General features: G+C 30.9%; 3 protein-coding genes across 6 annotated transcripts; 2 read left to right on the top strand and 1 right to left on the bottom strand.

Annotated features, from left to right (window-relative positions):
* Positions 1-2,039: 2,039 nt before the first annotated feature.
* Positions 2,040-4,057, top strand: LOC107642596 (MYB family transcription factor). Its single transcript, XM_021115815.2, has one exon. The coding sequence runs from the start codon at positions 2,508-2,510 to the stop codon at positions 3,837-3,839; it is 1,332 nt and encodes a 443-aa protein (XP_020971474.1). The 5' UTR covers positions 2,040-2,507; the 3' UTR covers positions 3,840-4,057.
* Positions 4,058-9,721: 5,664 nt separating this feature from the next.
* Positions 9,722-10,838, top strand: LOC107644313 (transcription repressor OFP1). The gene has a single exon (XM_016348156.3). The coding sequence runs from the start codon at positions 9,727-9,729 to the stop codon at positions 10,711-10,713; it is 987 nt and encodes a 328-aa protein (XP_016203642.1). The 5' UTR covers positions 9,722-9,726; the 3' UTR covers positions 10,714-10,838.
* A 3,525-nt stretch (positions 10,839-14,363) lies between these two features.
* Positions 14,364-18,690, bottom strand: LOC107642066 (putative serine/threonine-protein kinase WNK4). Of its 4 annotated transcripts, none has more exons than XM_016345418.3 (7): positions 18,437-18,690; positions 17,810-17,926; positions 16,922-17,187; positions 16,073-16,454; positions 15,690-15,993; positions 15,278-15,589; positions 14,364-15,059 (listed from the first exon to the last, which is right to left on the bottom strand). In XM_016345418.3, exons 2-7 carry the CDS (start codon positions 17,858-17,860, stop codon positions 14,647-14,649), a joined length of 1,728 nt encoding a protein of 575 aa, XP_016200904.1. In that variant the 5' UTR covers positions 17,861-17,926; positions 18,437-18,690; the 3' UTR covers positions 14,364-14,646. The 4 variants fall into 4 exon arrangements, with proteins under 4 accessions (XP_016200904.1, XP_016201091.1, XP_016200965.1 ...); XM_016345605.3 differs by having other exon boundaries at positions 18,053-18,666; XM_016345479.3 differs by having other exon boundaries at positions 18,430-18,665.
* Positions 18,691-19,830: the final 1,140 nt, after the last annotated feature.

Below are 19,830 nucleotides of genomic sequence, written 5' to 3'. Positions count from 1 at the left end.
TTAATGAGCCCAGTACTATGATGTTATGTTGTTGTATGTTCTAGATTTTTTGTTACAAGTGTATGTAGATCTTATATATATTAGTATGGGCCTACATTTCTCAATAACAAAACTTTGTTCACAAAAAAAAATTCTATTTATATTACAGAATTTTGGTTGATTTAATAGTTAGCTTAAACAAATATTTAACGAATCACAAAAAAAAAAAAACTGTTATAAAATAACTAAATAAATAAAGAAGAAGTAACAAATAAAATATGAAAATATAATTAGATAACCCAAGTAGTAATATTTACTAGAATTACTATCTCAATATAATAGAGATGATTAATATATTTACTAATATTATATATAAAAAGTAAGAGAGAGGAGTGCTTAAAATACTTGTAAGGAGAGAGAATATAAGAGAGAGAACGTTGTTATTGTTGATTATATTTTTCTTAGAAACAAAGGCCTCTATTTATACATGAATGGGAGGATATAATTTCAACGTTCATTTAATATTATTCCTTCTTGAGAAAATAAGTTTTACATGGAAATGGACATCCACGTCTCATTCTTATCACAACAAAAACCAAGTATTCAATGTTAGAATTTTGTCTAGTACATACAATAATTTAATTTTAAAAATACTCTAGCTTCCAAAACCTTTTAAATTCCTCGTTTTCAAGTTCTTTCAAATTGTATTATTAGGTTTAATTTAATTTGACATTTTATTCATAATAAATGACCATATTATCATTTAACATTATAATTCTTAACATTTTAATAAAAAATAAAATTGTAAAAATATATAATAAACTCTCCAAACCTCTATTCTGTATTTATTTTAAACTCTTAAACAAAGAAGTTCAAAAATCTTCAACCATATTACACGAATGCAAAAAATCAATCGCCTATGTAAAAATATAGAGTAGTTTTATATCATATCTATTATCAAACTTTATAAACAATATAATCAAACTAAAATTATATTTATAATCAAAATACAAACAAAAATATAAAAGTATAGGTCTTTAATTTTTTTGTTTTTGCAATTTTGTTAAAGTTTAATTGTGCAAAAACACATAATAATTTTAACAATACTTACTTTATTAAAAAATATATAAAATAATTTGGATAAACATTAGGGGCGGAGCTAGATTAATTATTTAGGGGAGGTGATTTTAATAATTTACTAAAATTATTATCTGCTGCAAAATAAAAGTGAGAAATTTGAGTGAATGAAGATATTGAGAGAAAAAAAATTATATTTTATTTTTTAAATAAAGCAAACTATTAGACTAAGCCTAAAATTATTATACTCTGTTAATGATATATAAAAATAGACTGATTTTTTTTATGAATGAAAGGAGGACAGAAAAAGTGTACCAAAAAAAAAAAAAGAGAGAGGCTAGGAAATAAAAAAAAAGAGGGACTATATCTATTATTCTTTTTTCTTTAACAAAAATTAAAAATTTGGGGCCATTGCCTCCTTTCCATATGTGTAGCTCCACCCCTAATAAACATAATGGCTGATTTTGTAAAATCTTAAGTATTATTTTCGTTTTTTTTTTCTCTTCAAATAAACTAATATTTGTACCAATAAATATTTAAAATGTTAAAAAAAATCATTGATAAATAAATTTAACGTTATATCCATAAAAAAATAAAATTTGATAGATAATATTATTTAAACATTGAAAAATTATTTAAAATTTTTTAATTTTAAAATTTGAATTACAACACTAACTCTACCTAGTTTCGGATCTCCAATCTTTCACCATCAGGCACCCTACTTCCCAAAAATAATTGAGGTAAAATATACAAATAAACAATTAAAATTATTTAATTAAATCAATTTTCCTTAATAAAAAATGTAAGATAAAAAGTTAACCCAATTATTTTAAGTGAAGAAAATAGCATATTTCGAAGCAAAAGATTCCCGCGGTTGTGCATGCACTTGGTTCCAAAGAGCAAAGAAAAGAAAAGTAATAATAACAAGAGTCGATGAATTTTGTCGCATTTGACAGTGTTTGCAGAAAAGAGCACAAGGACACACTCTCACACGCGCCTTCACTACTTTCAAGCTTTTTCAGCATGTCAGAACCTCAACTAAATGTTTCTACCCTTCTCTCTTTCCAACACCAACATTTCCATTCACCCTTTTCCCTTCAACTTTCTTCTGGTAAGATTTTCTCTCTTGCATCCTCCAACTTGAACACACTCATGCTTTGTTCATCCTCAAAATGTGTCCTTTTTTTGTTATTATGTTTCATTATCATGTTTAATATTCACTACTTTGAATCTAAAGACACCCCTTTATTGGTAAATGTTAGATAGTGCTTTAAGTAGTGAAAATCTTGCTTCTTTTGTTGTTTTCTAATAATCTAATGTCTTTGAATTTGCTTCTTTGTGTGAAGATTTTGTGGATGGTTGGTTTTAGTTGTATTTTGAAGCAAAGCTAGAACTTTGTTAGGGATTGATTGGTCTTTTTATGAGTTTAGAAAGTTTTTGATATTTTTGGGATGGAATGTTCAAACACCAAACTCATAAAACCAAACCCAAACATATCAGAAATTGTTAGCAAGTTGGCAAAAGTGTGCACATTGAAATCCATTGGGGTGTTCTCATCTGAACTCCCCAATCTCCATCACTTGCACAAACCTGTTTGTGATAATGCCTCAGTGAGTGGAAACACTAGTAGTGTTGCAAGTGATGATAATAGGAGCCATGGACAGAAAATCCATCCACATCCCATTGAATTTGAGGTGCCTAAAGGTGAGGGTTTTTGTGCTGGTTTGGAGATCATGAAGATCTTCGATGTTGTTTCGGCTATCAAATTGGCTTATCTTGAGCTCCAACAAGCTCATATACCTTATGACCCTCACAAGGTTGTTTCTGCTGATAAAAGAGTAAGTGCTGAGCTTGAGAAGCTTTGCAAGTTCAAGGTTGAATATAAGGAGAAGCAATGCAGGATTGCAATGTTAAATGCCGGGAGATTTGATCGCTTACGATCTGAAATTAAGGCCAAGGAAGCATTGTTGGGGAAGCTTAAGGGTAAGAACAATGTTAAAGACTCTAAGATTCTTCGGTTGCGACAAGAGCTTCATGATTTGGAGATGGTGAATAAGAATCTGACAGAGAAGATCAAGAGGATAAATAAGATGAAGAATGCAAGTGTTTCAAGTGTTGCTAAGTTCCATGAGGTCTTCGAGGCTTCTTCAATGTCCATTCATGATTTTGCAAAACCGTTGATTAGCTTGATGAAGGCTTCAGGTTGGGACTTGGATGCTGCAGCAAAATGGATTGAGAATGATGCTGTTTATGTCAAAAGGGGAGACAAGAAGTATGCTTTTGAGGCCTACATTGCTCGCAGAATGTTTCATGGGGTGTCCTTAAGATCTTATGATGTTGGTGATGTTGTGAAGTTTGATGATCCAATTGATGCACTGATGGAGAATCCAGACTCAGATTTCTCTAAATTTTGCAGAACAAAGTATCTTCTGGTTGTTCATCGCACAATGGAAGAGTCTTTCTTTGGAAATTTGGATCACCGGAGTTTGGTATCAAACGGCAAGCACCCGAGAACAGAGTTCTATCAATTATTCACGAAAATGGCTAAATGGGTTTGGGTTTTGCTAGGTTCTGCAGCATCAATAGACCCCAATGCAACCATGTTTTATGCAGACAATGGAAGCATGTTCTCAAGTTTGTACATGGAATCTGTCAATGTGGAAAGAGAGATTGCAGAACAAGGAACCTACAGTGTTCAGTTCATGATCATGCCTGGCATTAAAATCGGACAAACATTGGTGAAGTCTCAAGTTTATATCTCAAAACAATCTGAAGCTTTGTAGTAGTCTTTTTAGCTGGTAATTCTTGTTCTGTACAAGAATTTCTTTAGTGGTAGCTTAGCTGTTCAAGATAACCATGACTACTAGGTTGTGTTAGAGACTTAATCCATCAGTTTAGTTCTTGTATCCTGTAATCTCGTCTGCATCCCGATGATTAGGATCTTGATGTGTATATGCTTGTTCTGACTGTTTCTAATTAGTAATTTCTATCTTTTGCCAAAGATGATAGATGCAATTGATAACAAATGACCTCGTATTCCACAAGGATGCAAGTTAAATTCTTGCTGCCAATGTGAAGAACAATTTGGTGAGCAATATATAAGCACTAAGTGTCTCTGCAAACGTTTAAGGAGCCTAGAAGCATGCTTTGACTTTGGTAGGATGATTGATGTCACTTTTGTGCATCAAGGGAAAAGTTTCTTTCTATATTCTCTTCTTTGTTCCTTTCTTTCTTATTTATTGATTGATTGATTTAGCTAATTTTTTTTCCCCGTAATCTCCCTTAGTTTATGTGCTGATTTGTCTGTGTTTTCGGATATGCTACTTGCTGCTTCATTTTCATTTCCATCTCAAATTAATGTAGATGTATCATTACCTAGAATTTCATGTAAAAAAAAAAAGAAAAAAAAGTAAATTACCATTTTTACCCACAAATGTTTCAAACGTTGACAAATCTATCCATAAAAAATAGAAACGATCATTTTTACCAACAACAAAATTATTCAAACAATGAAAAATTACCAACAACAAAATTATTCAAACAATGAAAAATTACCTAAAAATTCCAAATGACCATTTTTCTAACTCTAATCTCAACACCTCTCCCTCATATCTCAACCCTCTTCTCATAGATTTTACCACCTCCTTCACCAACACCATTGTTGGGTTTTTTCTCTCCTTTGTGAGGTCCAAACCCAACATTTTGAGGGTGTTTCTTTGCATCTAATGTGTCACAACCCTAATCAGATTTTGGAGGTCATTGAGAGAGGTAGAGAGTGTAGCCACAAAGTGAGAGAGAAGAGGGAAAACAAAATTCCCGTTTTTATGCAAAGCAGTAAATTTCAAATGGTAGTTTCTCATTCGTTCATCGTTGGATCGGTTTGAAATTTGAACTGCGTATTCATCTCATCTTGTTCTTCATTCTGGGCGGTGGAGTTTTTAATTGGAGGTATACAGAGGAAGAAATAGGCTTCGAACAACAGCTCTGTTTTTGGGTATTTTTCATCTTCTTGCTTCTCATTTATGAGCTTTGGTGCTTTGATGTTTTGGCTGGTTATATGCACGTTTTTGTGCTTTGTTTGAGACTCTCTTGTACCTCGTTTGATTATAATGGAGCTATTTAATTGATCTGGACGACCCGTGGTTTTTACCTCTCACATTGAGGGGGTTTTCCACGTCAAAATCTCGGTGTGTTCTTGTTATTGCTTTACTTGCTATATTTGCTTGTTCATAGTTGCTGCTATATTGTGTTGAGTGCTTCCATATTGTTCTTGTATTGGATATTTGTGTTGTTTCTGTTGTTAGGCTCTTTCAACCATTACCATCACCAATTGTAAACCTCGCCTTCCTCCTTCCGCTTCAAGCTATAGTTGATGGCTCAGAGGATGACAAAGGAAGAGACATTACATTGGAAACTCAGTGCCTTCTCGTTAAGACCAAGGACGGTTCTCACCTCGAATCTAACAACAGCGACGAGAGTAACTAGATTCTCTACACTGTCTTCCTCCCTCTCATTGAAGGAGGCTTCAGAGCATGCCTTCAATGCAACATCCGCGACAAGCTCGAGCTTTGCATCGAGAACAGCGATGACGACACAAAGGTGATTTCTTTGGGTGGTGCACATGGGATGCTTGCTTTTTACCAGGAGGTTACACGGGAAGGCGTGGAGGACGGGATCCAGTCCCTAGCGGCAGGCGGTGCGCCATCAAAGTTTCCTTTGTCTCCGAAGGTGAGGCTTACGGTTGGTGGCCATGGTGGTGTTGGTGAAGGTGGTGAAATCCATGAAAAAAATAAAGGGAGGATTGAGATTTAAAGGAGGGGTGTTGAAATTAGGGTTAGAAAAATGATAATTCGAAGTTATTAGGTGATTTTTTAGTGTTTGAATAATTTTAGCATACTGAATCATCTTTTGTGAATAGAAATGTTAGTTTTTTTTTTTTATGGATAGATTTGTCAGCGTTTAAAACTTGTGTGGATAGAAATGATAGTTTAATAAAAAAAAAAGCAATCCTTGACAAAAAGAGTTACTAATATCTTTGTGCTCTCTCCCACTTAAGCCATAAATGGGGGATCCTCTGGCCAAACATATCAATATATCATTAGAGAGTTCTCTAACATCCATCAAGTCACTCATGTTCATTTCTTTTACAATCATAATCACCAAATAGTTCTCATCAAGAGTCAAGACTCTTGCATGTGCCTGTGGGATTAGGACTTGTGAGTATGGAAACAAATATCAATAGTTTTCTGTGTAGCTTGAATAGATGCGGTAAAATAAATGGCACATTGTATGCTCCAAAGAAAAGAATGATGTGATATAGATACTAGTTAGTATGACTTTCTTATTAGGTATTTACATAGCATTTTTTTTCTTTTCGATTTCTTACCAGGGGACTAGATTAACTTTTAGGAAAGGGCTAAAAATTTTTTACCATTAACAAAAAAAAAAAATACAAAATTTAAGAGGGGATAAACTAAAATTTATGCATAACTTATAAGGAAAACTTGATAGTTGGGGGAGGTTATTGCCTCCCCCTTATCATGTATGAGGCTCGGCTTCTCTTTCTTACGATATTTTCTAATTCGACGAGCTAAAGACTAAGAATTTATCGTTAATTAATGGGTTATTACATACCTAAGACATAATTCAAACTTTCGATACTTATTAAAATAGATAAATGAACTAATTACTCAAATAAACATAAATAGAATGGATTTACTCTTTTTTTTTTGTTTTTGTTGGTAGCATGGATTTACTCTAAGCAACATGAAAATATAGGTGGATCCAAAAAAAAAAAAAAAAAAACTAAAAAGGGCTAAATTTAAGCGTTACCAACCTTGGGCTTGTATTGGGCATGAACAATGATATTAGACAAAGAAAATTCACATGTAATTATTTTTATGTAAAATTAATAGTAGAGAATTATTAGATAATTTGAATGGTTTGATTAAATTATTATTTAACGATTTTTAACTATCAATTTTACATGAAGACGGCTATACGTGAGTTTACATCATTTGGCAAATACACCGAATTCACCTGAACTTGGGGATTGAAAATGGTCCAATTGCAACTTGGTATGACTCTATTTATGAAAAAAAAAAAAGTCAAGTCAAAATAATGATATCTATCATAATGGTAGTTGTAACTTGTTTGGGTTGTTGTTTAAGTATTGAGGTTACAATTTTGATGGCGATAAAGTTCTTCTAAAGTAAGACTTTTTAAATTAAAATGGTGTAATTCACAAATAATAAAAATTATAAATTTAAAGATAATTATTATATTATTTTACTAAAAAGGATGACGAAGTAAATTTGGAAGAGAGGAATTGAAAGAAAAGACTATATAGAAGTGGGAGTTGCTTCTATTTTTCCTTCTTTTTTTTTTCCCTTTTTCCTTCTTCTTTTCTTTTCTTTTTTCTTTTTCTTCTTTCTTTCTCCTTTCTTTCTTCCTCTCGTTCGTTTTCTTTTTTTTTTTTTTAATAACTTTTTTAGTTAGAGATAACTTGATAATAGAATTAAAAATTTTGGTAAAGAATGATTTTAAACCAAGTTAAATCTTAGAGACGATTTTGTATGAAAAAAAAAAATTAGAGACAAAAAAATTTTTCGACTTATATTTTACGGATCAAAATTGTATTTAACCCTAAAAATTACAAATTCAAAGATAATTGTTATATTATTTTATTACTTTACCAACTTTCTATTAGAGGATTTTTTTTCCAACTAAAAATTAGTTATTAGTTTTCAATCCAAGATACTCGAAGATTTATATCTAGTAAGCTTTAAAAAAAAAAAGAAAAGAAAAAGAATACTAGATAAATAACTAAATGCTCTCTATAAAGTTGAAGTAACGAAAAACTAGTGTTGGGAGTTATATAGGACTAAGATTGTCTCTCATAAGAAAATGTAAGATTTTAATGCAATGATAAAGTTGAAGTTTAAAACATATTTCTTTTGAAAATTTTCACTACTGTCGTCAGTTAGAAAAATCATAATATTTTAATCATAATAATAATAGCAAAGTTGGGGATGAATGCATAGCCATATTGCTAAGTAAACACTTTTTATAATCAATTAACAAAAATTTCTTATAATATTTTACAATTTTGTAAGATCTACCAAATAAAATTCATGGCATCTATATAACCAATTCTATGCGATAAGATTTGTTTTTGTGGCAGAACAAATGAATGTCATCATTTCTAATGCTTAGAAACAAGTAATTAAAAAATAAATAAATAAATAAAACAAGTGTTTTTAAATGGGTCTCCCTTGTTTGTTGAATTCATGATTACTTGCTTAAAGATTAAATACATGAATATCCCCAAACAAAGCATGGAGAACCAAATTATGGGTTACTATTACTATTTCCTTCTACCACTATCAAAGTGTTGGTAAAATAGAATATTGTTGACCCATAAAAAGTGTTCATAAGTAGTAGTGATGGAAGGTAATCTATTACCTAGTAAATTCTTCAAGGAGTTATATGAGGACACTTAAACATGCTTTTATCATGGAACTTTTGTGACATTATTACATTACCATACTGTTCTTTAGCTTCTTAGGTTGTAAAATCATAAAATCTATGGTAAACCGTAAACGTATATATTTAAGTATTTATCCATTATATAAAGAGACCTACTTGTTAGTTTGGCCGTCTTAAATATCTATATAGTATTATTTTATGGATGCAAAATTAATGTTGATGAGAAAAAAAAATATTTTTTGTTTGAAAGTGAAAAAAAAAAATACTTCAATTAAAAATTTCTCTAAGTTTCTTTTTTATTATCAAGCAAGATTTTAGATACTTGGAGCCATGCCAAAATTTTGGTTAATTCTAATATAGTATATTTCTATCGAAATATTTGATAACAAAAAAAGAGCTAAAATTAATCAAAATTTATTTTATTTATTATTTATTAATTTTTATTAAATAAAATAAGTTCTGATTTTTTTTTAATTTATCCAGCATTAAGGTATCTTTATTACATACCAAGGAATTGACATCTTTGATAAGCAGGAACATAGGTTGCGTTTGTTTCTGAAAATAGGACAGGACAAGACATTGAGAATATGATAAGACAAGATACTGATGGACAGAGACACAAAATTTTGTGTTCTTGTATTTCTGTTTAGTGATAAACTAGAACAAATTATGAAAATTTAATTTATTCACATTTTTTTTCATTCAAAAAATTTGAGATGAAAAATATAATAATAAAAAATATAATTATGAAAAATTAACAAGAATAATGAAAGAAAAAAATGAAAAATAAGTTGTGTCCCTTGTTAGTGTTTCCATGTCCTTCTTGTCAGGATGGATACAAAATACACTAATTCAGTGTCTCTAGATACATTGTCACCTCCTCTGTCAAACACGATTTTGTGTCTCTGTGTCTCTGTCCTATTGTCGTAAACAAACGCAGCTATAAAGACTAATTAATTAATACGAATATATACTAACACAAAGGTCAGAGATTTGTGCGTGTTTTCTGGAAGCAATGATTAGAGAAAGTCAATTTGGTCCCCCTTTACTTTCATTTTTGCATTGAAGGAACACCAACTTTATATTATTACTTCCATTTTTATTCTTTTCATGTTATAAACCAACTTCCCTAGCTTCCTACATCTTCCATTTCAACAATTTGAGTCCAAAACACACACTTTGATGATGGGGAATAACAAGTTCAAATTTTCAGATATGATACCAAATGGTTGGTTCTACAAACTGAGGGATATGAGCAAATCAAGGAAGAGAAACAATGCCTCTCATGTTATCAAGAACAAGAAAGTAACAACTTCAACTTCTCATCACTATTTCTCCATTGAACCAAGCAATAACAAAGCTGGTAAGTTTCATAACTCTCCTATTTACACTAAACATTCCGATTTTGTATTCGGCGATTCGCCAAGAAAGTCCTCCTCAAAGAGAAAAACTAAAAGGAAAACAATCTATGAGCCTTCTTCGCCGCCGATTGTTTCGTCGCCGGTGTTAGAATCTTGGAGCTTTCATTCTCTAGAAAAGAATAGTCCAAATTGGACTAAACCAAAACATAAAACAAGAGGATGTGATTCTTCGTCCGAGTCTGACTGCCACGAGTTTAATGCTCGTGGCAGCAGGCCTAATAGATTGGTAACCTCTGAATGTAGCTGCAGAGTCAGTTCTTCAACCAATGACATCATAATTGACATGAAGAGTGGATCAACCGACGCAATTTCGCAGTTAGGCCTTGCTCCAATCTTGACAAAGCCGGCGAAATTCGAAGAACAAATCTTCATAAGTCCAACTCAAACATGTCTAGTATCTCGAAAATCCTCTGCTAATTCTAAAGGAATAAAGCTAAGAGTGAATTCTCCAAAACTCGCGAACCGGAAGGTTCAAGCCTATGCAAGAAGGAGTGTGTCCTGCAGAGGATCAAACTCAAAGAATGCAGGTTTTCCGGAGGGGTTTGCCATCGTTAAGTCGTCAGTCGATCCGCAGAAAGACTTCAGGGATTCAATGGTGGAGATGATTAGAGAGAATCAAATCCTTGCTTCCAAGGATTTGGAGAACCTTCTTGCCTGCTATCTTTCACTGAATTCAAGTGAATACCATGATCTCATTGTTAAAGCATTTGAGCAAATATGGTATGACTTGGCTCAACTTAAATTATAAAGTTCCTAGATTATCCAAATTCTTATGTATAGTACTAGAAAAATGCAGTAGCAAGATATAATTTTGTATAAATAATAAGTTCATGATCCATCTTCTAGTTATTGTATTATGTCAAATGTTTATTAAATCTCCTCCTTTCTATGTTTTTAGAGGCTGTCTGTAATCGAAGTAGAACAATTTTTTCAATTGTGTTAATTTTAATTCTGAAATGTAAATTAAAGGTGTACATGGGTCGAGTGAAGTTGCGTTTGCTTCGATTCGAATCTGACTTTAAATAATGAGTGAGTCTATTTTTGAGATCCTTATTTAGTTTTAGACTCGGTGTAATCTTACTACTTTCGGGTCACACTAAAACCGAATCTAAATCAGTGAAGTTCGGGTCTTGATAAACTTTAAGTCAAAAAATTATTATGCATTTATTTATAAAGAAAAAAAAATATACTTGTTACCGAGAAATTGATATCCATATTTGAATTTGAATTTGTCCATAAGTTCTAATTTCATACTTTTTTTTACTTATTTTCTAATTCAACAAGTGTGATTAAAGATTGAGAAAGTCTAACGAGCCAATACTTTTATCAAAATCTGGCTACCACTTAACCAACAAAAGAAAAGTGAATAATCCTACACCATTGGATAAAATCTCACACCATTAAAAATACCAATAATAACTAATTGATGGCTACAAATCACAAAATTTGTTGGTCTCCTAGCACTCCTCTTAAAAATAAAATAGAGGAGTGCTAGGGAGCCAACAACTTTTGTGATTTATAGCCATCAAACAACCATCAATGATGATTTTAATGGTGTGAGATTTCATCTAATGACTCACTTTTCTTTGCTGGTTATATGCTGGCCAGAATTCAATAAAGTTGCTGGCCTCCTAAACTTTTTTAATAAAATAATAAATTTATAATTAATATAACATAATATTAGAATTAATTTAAAATATATATATATATATATTAGTCTTCTTAGAGTGCACATAAATTAAGTAAAGTTGGATTCACTTTGACTCGGATTCGACCCTAAATAATGACCAGGTCTATTTTTAATATCTTTACCTAACTTAAACCCAATAAAATTATACCAAATTAATTTTCAAAATGTTTGGATCCTCGCCAGTCGGACCATATAAACTCCTAATATAAACTATGGAATTTAGTTTACTTTGAAGTTCGTTCAACAAGAAAAATACTTTCAATTTAGTTTTTTAATTGCTAGGGTTATTCAGAAAATATAGAGAATTAACTTTTAATGATTGTTTCAAATTGGATTATAAGTAGGTGATTGTTATAATGCCTATAAATGTTTGCCTAACTTTTTAAAAGGGTTAAAAATTAATATTTAATTTTAAAAGTATAAAAATAAATAATAATTAAATATTTAAAACTTAATTACCATAACAAATAAATTAGACAAAAATTAAATTATACTATAAATACCATAAAATTCACCTTATAAGTATTTCTTATGTGAGTCAGTGTAACATGTCTTATCCATAAAAAAAAAAATCCAATTAGTTTGTTGTTTAACTCATTTCAAGATAACAGGACAATCTAAAATAAACTCTACACTTGCTTAAAAGATATAAAATTCTCAAATTACTCTCGTGTGATTCAAATTAATAAACTTGTTCTCTTAATATATATTGATTTAATAATTAAATTAGTATTTAAAAAATTGTGCATGTATTTAATTTAGTCGGTTAGTCGCTAAAAAATCAAATTGGTCTTTTTGATAATATTTTGCTATCAGCCATTGTTAAGTGTCACATGACACTTAATAAATTGTACTTTAGAAATTAATAGGAAAATAATAAAATGACCAACTTAATTCATATTGATATCTTTTAAAAAAAAAATTAAAACGATCAATATTTTTTCTTGTATTTGCCTTGCATTTGAGGCCAACGTTAACGAACTCTTCATTTTTTTTTTCTACTAATTAAAAGTGTAGTGTTGATCCTCTAACATTTTCTATTTCGTTAAATTTTTTTATGACCAAATTAATTTATATATAATCTTTTTGAGATATTTAAAATATTAAATCGATATATATTCTCAAATTTGTGAACTCTGAATTTATGGTAGGCCATTCCCTTGTATTGTATGCCTTCTAAAAATTTAACCCAATATATGGCAATTATTGACATTGGTAGTGACACATATTTTGTAGTCAACATTTAAGTAGATAAATTTCCCTAAATAGTCAAGACAAGTAGTTTGCATAAGTAGTGGCAAGTATAGGTATCCTCCTAAAGAAGAACAAGTTTATTTTGTACTGGCTTATTTTCCAAATGGAGTTCTTATGACATTAGTTGAATAAAATATTTAATGTTTTCTTCCCTTTATGTATGTTAGATTTATTTTTGGAGGAACTACTAATAAGAATTTATTAAATTCATTCTAACTAAACCAATTTTATCTGAATTGATTCTACCAAAATTTTACCTAGAAGAATCGATTCTATAAAAGTAGAACCAAACACATAACAATAATCAATATTGAAGCATGAAGCTAACACATGTTAAAGAATGTATTTGAAGTTGGAAGCAATGCCATAGAATGAATCTACAACTTTTGCACTCATCATTTGATGAACCTTCATTCATAATAAACCAATGGTATAACAAATATAATAACACTATTTAATATTTATACACAAAATTTTCTTAATACTTATATAAAAATACGATTATTATTAATTAATTGTTAAAAAATCTAATATCAAAATATTGTATACTAAATTTTATAGAATATTTTTTTATGGTATGTTAATATATGTTCTTAGGACACAAGTTAGCAAAATCCTAAAAATTTTTAGCAATTCAAGAGGACCACAACAAGATCATAACAAACACCAGCTGGTATAAAAGTAATAATTAATCATAGGAAAAAAGTGAGGACCACATTAAAATTTAGGAAAATAAATCCCCACTTAGCTAACTTGACATAATGTTCTTGATAAAAAAAAAAAGCTTCTCATAATTGCACAGTGCATCAGTTTCTTTAATTATTTATTTTCTTTGATAAAAGTTGACCAGTCTCTTTAGTTACAGAAGCAATTTCAGGTCATGTTTCTTTCAAGAAATCAAGTAGAGACAGAAATGGTTTAATTACTAACTTCATAAATAAATGGTTTAATTACTTTTGAATCTTTAATTAGATTTAACAAAAAAGCAATATCATTTTACCAAGATCCAATAATCTAGCAAATAAGCTTCAAGATCAAGGGATATATATATAAGCATCATACTTGTTCCACATCTTTCATGATAAGGATTCATGATTACAAATCTCATCTTAATTAGTATTTTACCATGAATAGTTTCTCATTATTTACCAAAATGGTCAAATTTGGGATGCTTAGCCACATTCAGCAACTATCACATTCAATGTTTCAATAATGAGTTACTATGAAAAGGGAAAAAAATGTCACTTTACCATTGAATAAAATTGAATTCCACATATGCTTTAATTTGTGGTGTTAACTTGGAAAAACCATTAAGTCTCATAAACTCTTGATTATTGCTGACAAATGAAAAAATAGCACACATAATCATATATTCAAAGTCATGCAGATTGGTACATGACATAACATGAAAAATTAAAGGAACTCAAAAGAAAAGATAAACTACAATCATCAAGGATCTTAATACTGATACCCCTGTTTAGAAATATTGGTGCATGCTGCTACATCATAGTTTTGAAGACATAATTTCCCTAAAATGCTTTTTTTCCCCCTTATGTTTAATTTATTTTTATCTGTTTTCTTTCTCTTTTTTCTGTTATATACATGTATTTAGTTATTTATCAAATAAAGGTCAAGTAAGAACAATTTTCAATCTTCAATTTCAATGATGAAGAGGCATCCGTTTTCTTTTCTAGCTTTAGTTCTTCATCACTTGACACTTGCTGAGGACTTCACATCTTATGGCTGTGATTTTTTCCTGGATATCTCAGAAGGGTTTTGAAATCCAATCTTTTCAATGGCATCAACCGTTTTGAATAACCGTCTTTTGTTAACCTCCTCAACGAGCTGCCGGTGCAGCATCTGACTCCTCATGTCAATCAGCGAATTGTTCCTCATCAGTTTAGGAGTGTCCACTGTTCTCTTACCTTTACTCGCCGCGCCGGCGAAAACTTTGCCCCGGTTGAGAGTGATTGGTTCTTCAAGAGGGGAAAACCTTGTACACTTGTGGTGACTCTTTATGATGTGATTATGTTTATCTTTTCTTGCAGAAGAAGCCACATTGTATTCATGATCATCCATTGAACAAAAATTCAAGTTGGAATATGTCCCTTGCGACGAGCATCGCGAACTCGCATCGTCGTGCATATCATCTGCAAAGGTCCTTCTAAGTTACTTATCATCTTAACTAATTTCACATTTATTTATTATTGGTAGAAACTCAGGTGCAGTCTTCTCAACTATCAACTTCACGTGAAGTCGATTGCACCTGAGTTTTTACCTTATTTATTAGTTATGCAGTTGTCTTTATGTAAAGTTGATATTTAAAAATACAACTGCAACATTGGTACACTAGTATTAATAGACATACCATGGAGCCAGTAATATCCATGATTTGGTATTTCATCAGCTTTGGAAATGGATTCTTGGGAGGAGGAACAAGAAGAGCCGGAGCAGAAAAGCCGGCGAGGCCGGTCGTAGTCATCGTCGAACGTATGGCAAGTATCTGAACAGTTACTTCTCCTCACATTCGGCATCAGTTCGGAAATCTCTGCTTCGATTATATATGCAATTTCCGAAGGCTCCCAATCCGAGATCTCCAATTCTCTCACCATCTCCACCGCCACATCAATCGGCGTGTCCGTCACAATGTCGAACGGAAAGAATATATTCCTACTGGACTCTGCCAGAAATTAAAAGCCAGAACAAAATTTGATAAATTTTTCAAGAATCTAAAATGAAACAAACAAGAATATATATACATCCACATATATATAATTTACCATCCTTATCGGTAATTTGCACTTTGAGAAAGATAGTATCATCTTCCGGGTTCAGTTTCCCGGTAATCGACATCTCTGTTCGAGCAACATCGTCGCGCAATTGAAGCTTCTCCATCTCATTGTAATTTAGAAATGGCTTCTGAATTCCAATTTTCGCCATTGATAATGTATCGTCAGACACAAGAAACGGATCATGCAATAATTCCTTTGCAGAAGGTCTCTCTGGTGCAGATACAAGGCACTTGCCTATAAATCTCTGCGCTTCCTTGTTTTCTAACCGGGAAAATGAAGCCGGCAACTTCCCCTGATGAATAGAATGTATATAAAATCTAAATTTTACTTGTAACTCAGAAAATATATGTCAAGTCAGATTCTGTTATTACCGAAGTCACTTTCTTGTAAATTTGCGCAGGGTTTGCGCATTCGCTGTACGGATATTCAGAAGTAAGCATCTCCAGAACACACATGCCGAAAGAGTACACGTCGACGAGTTCGTTGTATTCTTCTTCGTACAACTCCGGTGCCATGAATTCAGGGGTGCCTATAACGCTGTGAGCCAGCTGCGAGCCACGGAGGATGGCCGCTAGTCCTAAGTCGCCGATTTTCACTTGTCCAAGATGGCCATTCACAAATATGTTATCACATTTGAGGTCTCTGTGGATTACCGGAGGATCGTGCTCGTGTAGATAAACAAGACCTTGCAAAATTTGGCGACTCCAACTCTTTATTGCTTGAATCCCAACTTGCTTATATTTCTTCCGGTATCTGCATACGCCATAACGGTTATATATCATCGGGGAGTGCTAGCGGAACAATGAATATTTTGAACAACATGAACAACTACCAATCAAATGAAAATACACTACATCCTAATTTAATGCTACTAATTAAATTTACTCTTTTAACCCTATTAATTCACATTGTTTACACATTGTTCAAAAATCTTGTTGGTTACCTATATTTTTCTTATATCTAATATGCAAAGACTCACCTGCATTATTTTTATGTGAAGTTGATAATTGAGAATATTAGATAATTTGACAAGTTTAGCTAAATTGTCGTATAGGAATTCTCAACTATCACCTTCACATGAACATAAGTGCATGTAAATTACACCTTATATACAAGTCTATATTAAAAAAAATGAACAAAGAAAGATTGAACTTTAGAATGTTTTTAAAAAGTTATGCATTTACGTAGAGGTATATGAAGGGTTATGTATGAGAACTTACTCTCTGAGTGTTCCTGAAGTGAACATCTCTGTGATGAAGTTGAAGGACTTGTTATCAACATCGATCCAAGAGGTATAGAATCGCATGATCGATTCGTGGTTGAGGGTACTGAGGAGATGAACCTCTAAGTAGAGCCTCTCCAAGTCGTCCGGCGAGCGAAGCGCCTCGTTGAGTCTGACTTGGTTCCATGCCACCTCTATTCCGAGCACTGCATCAATTGCTTTGTACACTGTCTTCATTGCCCCTTTTCCAAGAATTTCTCCAACCTAATCACATCCAATTTTGAACCAACATCAAATAGTTTCACATAATTTTAGGCATGAAAACTCTGTTTTCAAAAGTATCTTCTGCAACTTTCCACAATTCAAGTTAATTTATATGATGTTAATCAATGGTTAGGGAAGTGCATGATCAACAAATATTTTCAACACCTGGAATAATGCTACACACACAAGAACATGTGATCAAGCTCTCAACCATGGTTTTGTCTTAATAATCTCACACCATAAAAACAACTCTCATGAAAGTTTATATCACCCTGCTTTTTGAAGGCCAAATTAGTTGCAAAGCGTATTTTATATTCCGACATGTATTTTATACACGTGCCTGATTTTTTTAATTTTTAGTATATAGTTATATACCTAATATAATTGATAACAAAATGATGCCTTAACATTTAAATTTAATTTGCAACAACTATCCAATATGAAGCAGATTGTAAAAAAGCTGAACCCTAGAAATCTTTTCTTGTAACATTGAGACATGTTTGAGCAAAAAAAGCAAAAAATCTTAAGAAACATGATCAATGATAACACCTATAATTAAAAGAATATGACACACCACAACACAACACAAAAAAGGAAGGATTAATTAGAATTTAGAACTAACCCTTCCATATCTACCAGTTGGATCAGTTTCCATGTAACGATGATCCTCCATGCTTTCTTTGTGGGAATACACGTTTTGATTACAAGAGCAACCTTGCTAACCTCCTGACACTATATGCTATAATAACAACAACAATAATTAATTAATAATAAAAATAATAATAGTTAGAAAGAGAATTTTATGTTAAAAATAATAATAAGAATAGCAGAATCCTAAATCCAAGGCTTGCCCTCGTGATCCTACCAATCTTCAATACAACACAGCATGTTATGTGTTCATAGTACTGGTTCTTATTATCGACCATTTGATTTTCCTTTTTATTTAATTTAATTAAACGTATTTTTGTTGTGTTATTATTATTTATCTAATGGAAACAAAATAGAGTGGAGGGTGCTAAGATTTGACAAGACAAGACACAATTGAGAGAGGAGAAGAAGAATAATAATAATTAAGAGAGCATGGATAATGAATAATTGAATGAATCTTTTTACTAAGGAAAGCGACGTGTTTTTCATGTGAGTGAGCCCAATAATTTTGAACATGTTGATTCAAGGGAAAGGGTAAAACTGGAAATTCAAATATGTAGGAACAAGTGCAGAGAAAGAAGTGATCATGGTTACTGGTTACTGTGTTAAGATAAGAGACAGAAGTAGAGCACGGAACTTGAAGAATCTGTGGCCACACGTTGGTGGAAGCATTTACAGGAATTTTGTGGATAATAACATGCAATAGTGGAAAGATAAATAAAAAGAAAAATGGAAGTTGTTGAAGAAACTGGGTAGGGAGGAGACAGAAACAGAGCAGAAGGCAGAAGATGCAGAGAATCAGAAAGATGGTAAAACGAGGTGGAAGAGTTGAGGATTTTGTGCCAACTCTCTAACACTTTTATAGTGTGTGTTTGGATTCACGTCGGCCAAACTGGAGGTTGAATGGGAGTGATTTTGTAGAATTGATTTTGGTTAAAACTTAAAAGTGAGTTTGTGCCAACATGATTTATATTTGACAATTTTTACTAAAATTGATTTTGATAAAATAAATATTATTTGGATAATATTAGTTAAAATCACTTCTAAATAAATAATTAATTAATTATTAAAAAAATATAATATTAAATTATAATATTATTTTTTAAGCATATTTAATTTTTTTATATATTTTTTAATATTTTTTATATAATATTTTTTATAGTACTTTATTTTAGTATATTATAATTTTTTATTATTATAATAAAAATTAATATTTATTTATAAAATTAAAAATAACATATAAAAATTATAACTTTTTAAATATTTTTTTATAGTAAAAATTAATATTTATTTATTAAATTAAAAATAATATATAAAATAACATATTTTAGTACTCTTTTTAAATACTCTTAATAATCTTATTTTTATTATTATTTTAGGTTCTAATTTTTTACAAGTTATATTTTTATTATTATTTATAATTAATTTTTTATTTAATTTATCATTTTTAATAGGAATAATAATATATATTATAAAAAATTAAAATAGTAAATAGTGCACAAAAACTAGAATAATTATTTTAATATTTTCAGTATTTATTTAGAAAAAATTATGGAAAAACCAATAATAACTAGCAACAGCCTAAATCTTGCTTCCAGTGAACGAGCTTTTGGGATCCAGAATCAAAGAAAAGTTGCCAAACATTAAAGAATAGCGTTTAAAGCACTGAAACGCACTTTTATCCTCTCGAACGTGTTTCACAAACACACCCATAGTTTTATTCTGTATCTTATTTATTTTAAAATTTTGCCAATAAAATAAAAAGTTTAATTTGATGCACTGATATGGTAAAATATTTTACACCGTATATAATTATATCTATTATTTTGAATAACTATTTATGCAGTGAATATGAAAAGTAATTATTTTTACTAATGTAATTTATATAACTAAATGCACGTGTAAAATTATTTTACACTGATAATGCATCAAAATTAAATTATAAAATAAAACGGATTTCAAAATATTATTGTAGAATTAATACTTATTTTAATA

The sequence above is a fragment of the Arachis ipaensis genome, chromosome B1, assembly GCF_059453495.1.
Source record: "Arachis ipaensis isolate K30076 ecotype BB chromosome B1, ASM5945349v1, whole genome shotgun sequence".
Classification (NCBI taxonomy): domain Eukaryota; kingdom Viridiplantae; phylum Streptophyta; class Magnoliopsida; order Fabales; family Fabaceae; genus Arachis; species Arachis ipaensis.
The sequence above is the reverse complement of the archived record's forward strand: the minus strand, read 5'-3'. Positions and strand labels throughout refer to the sequence as shown.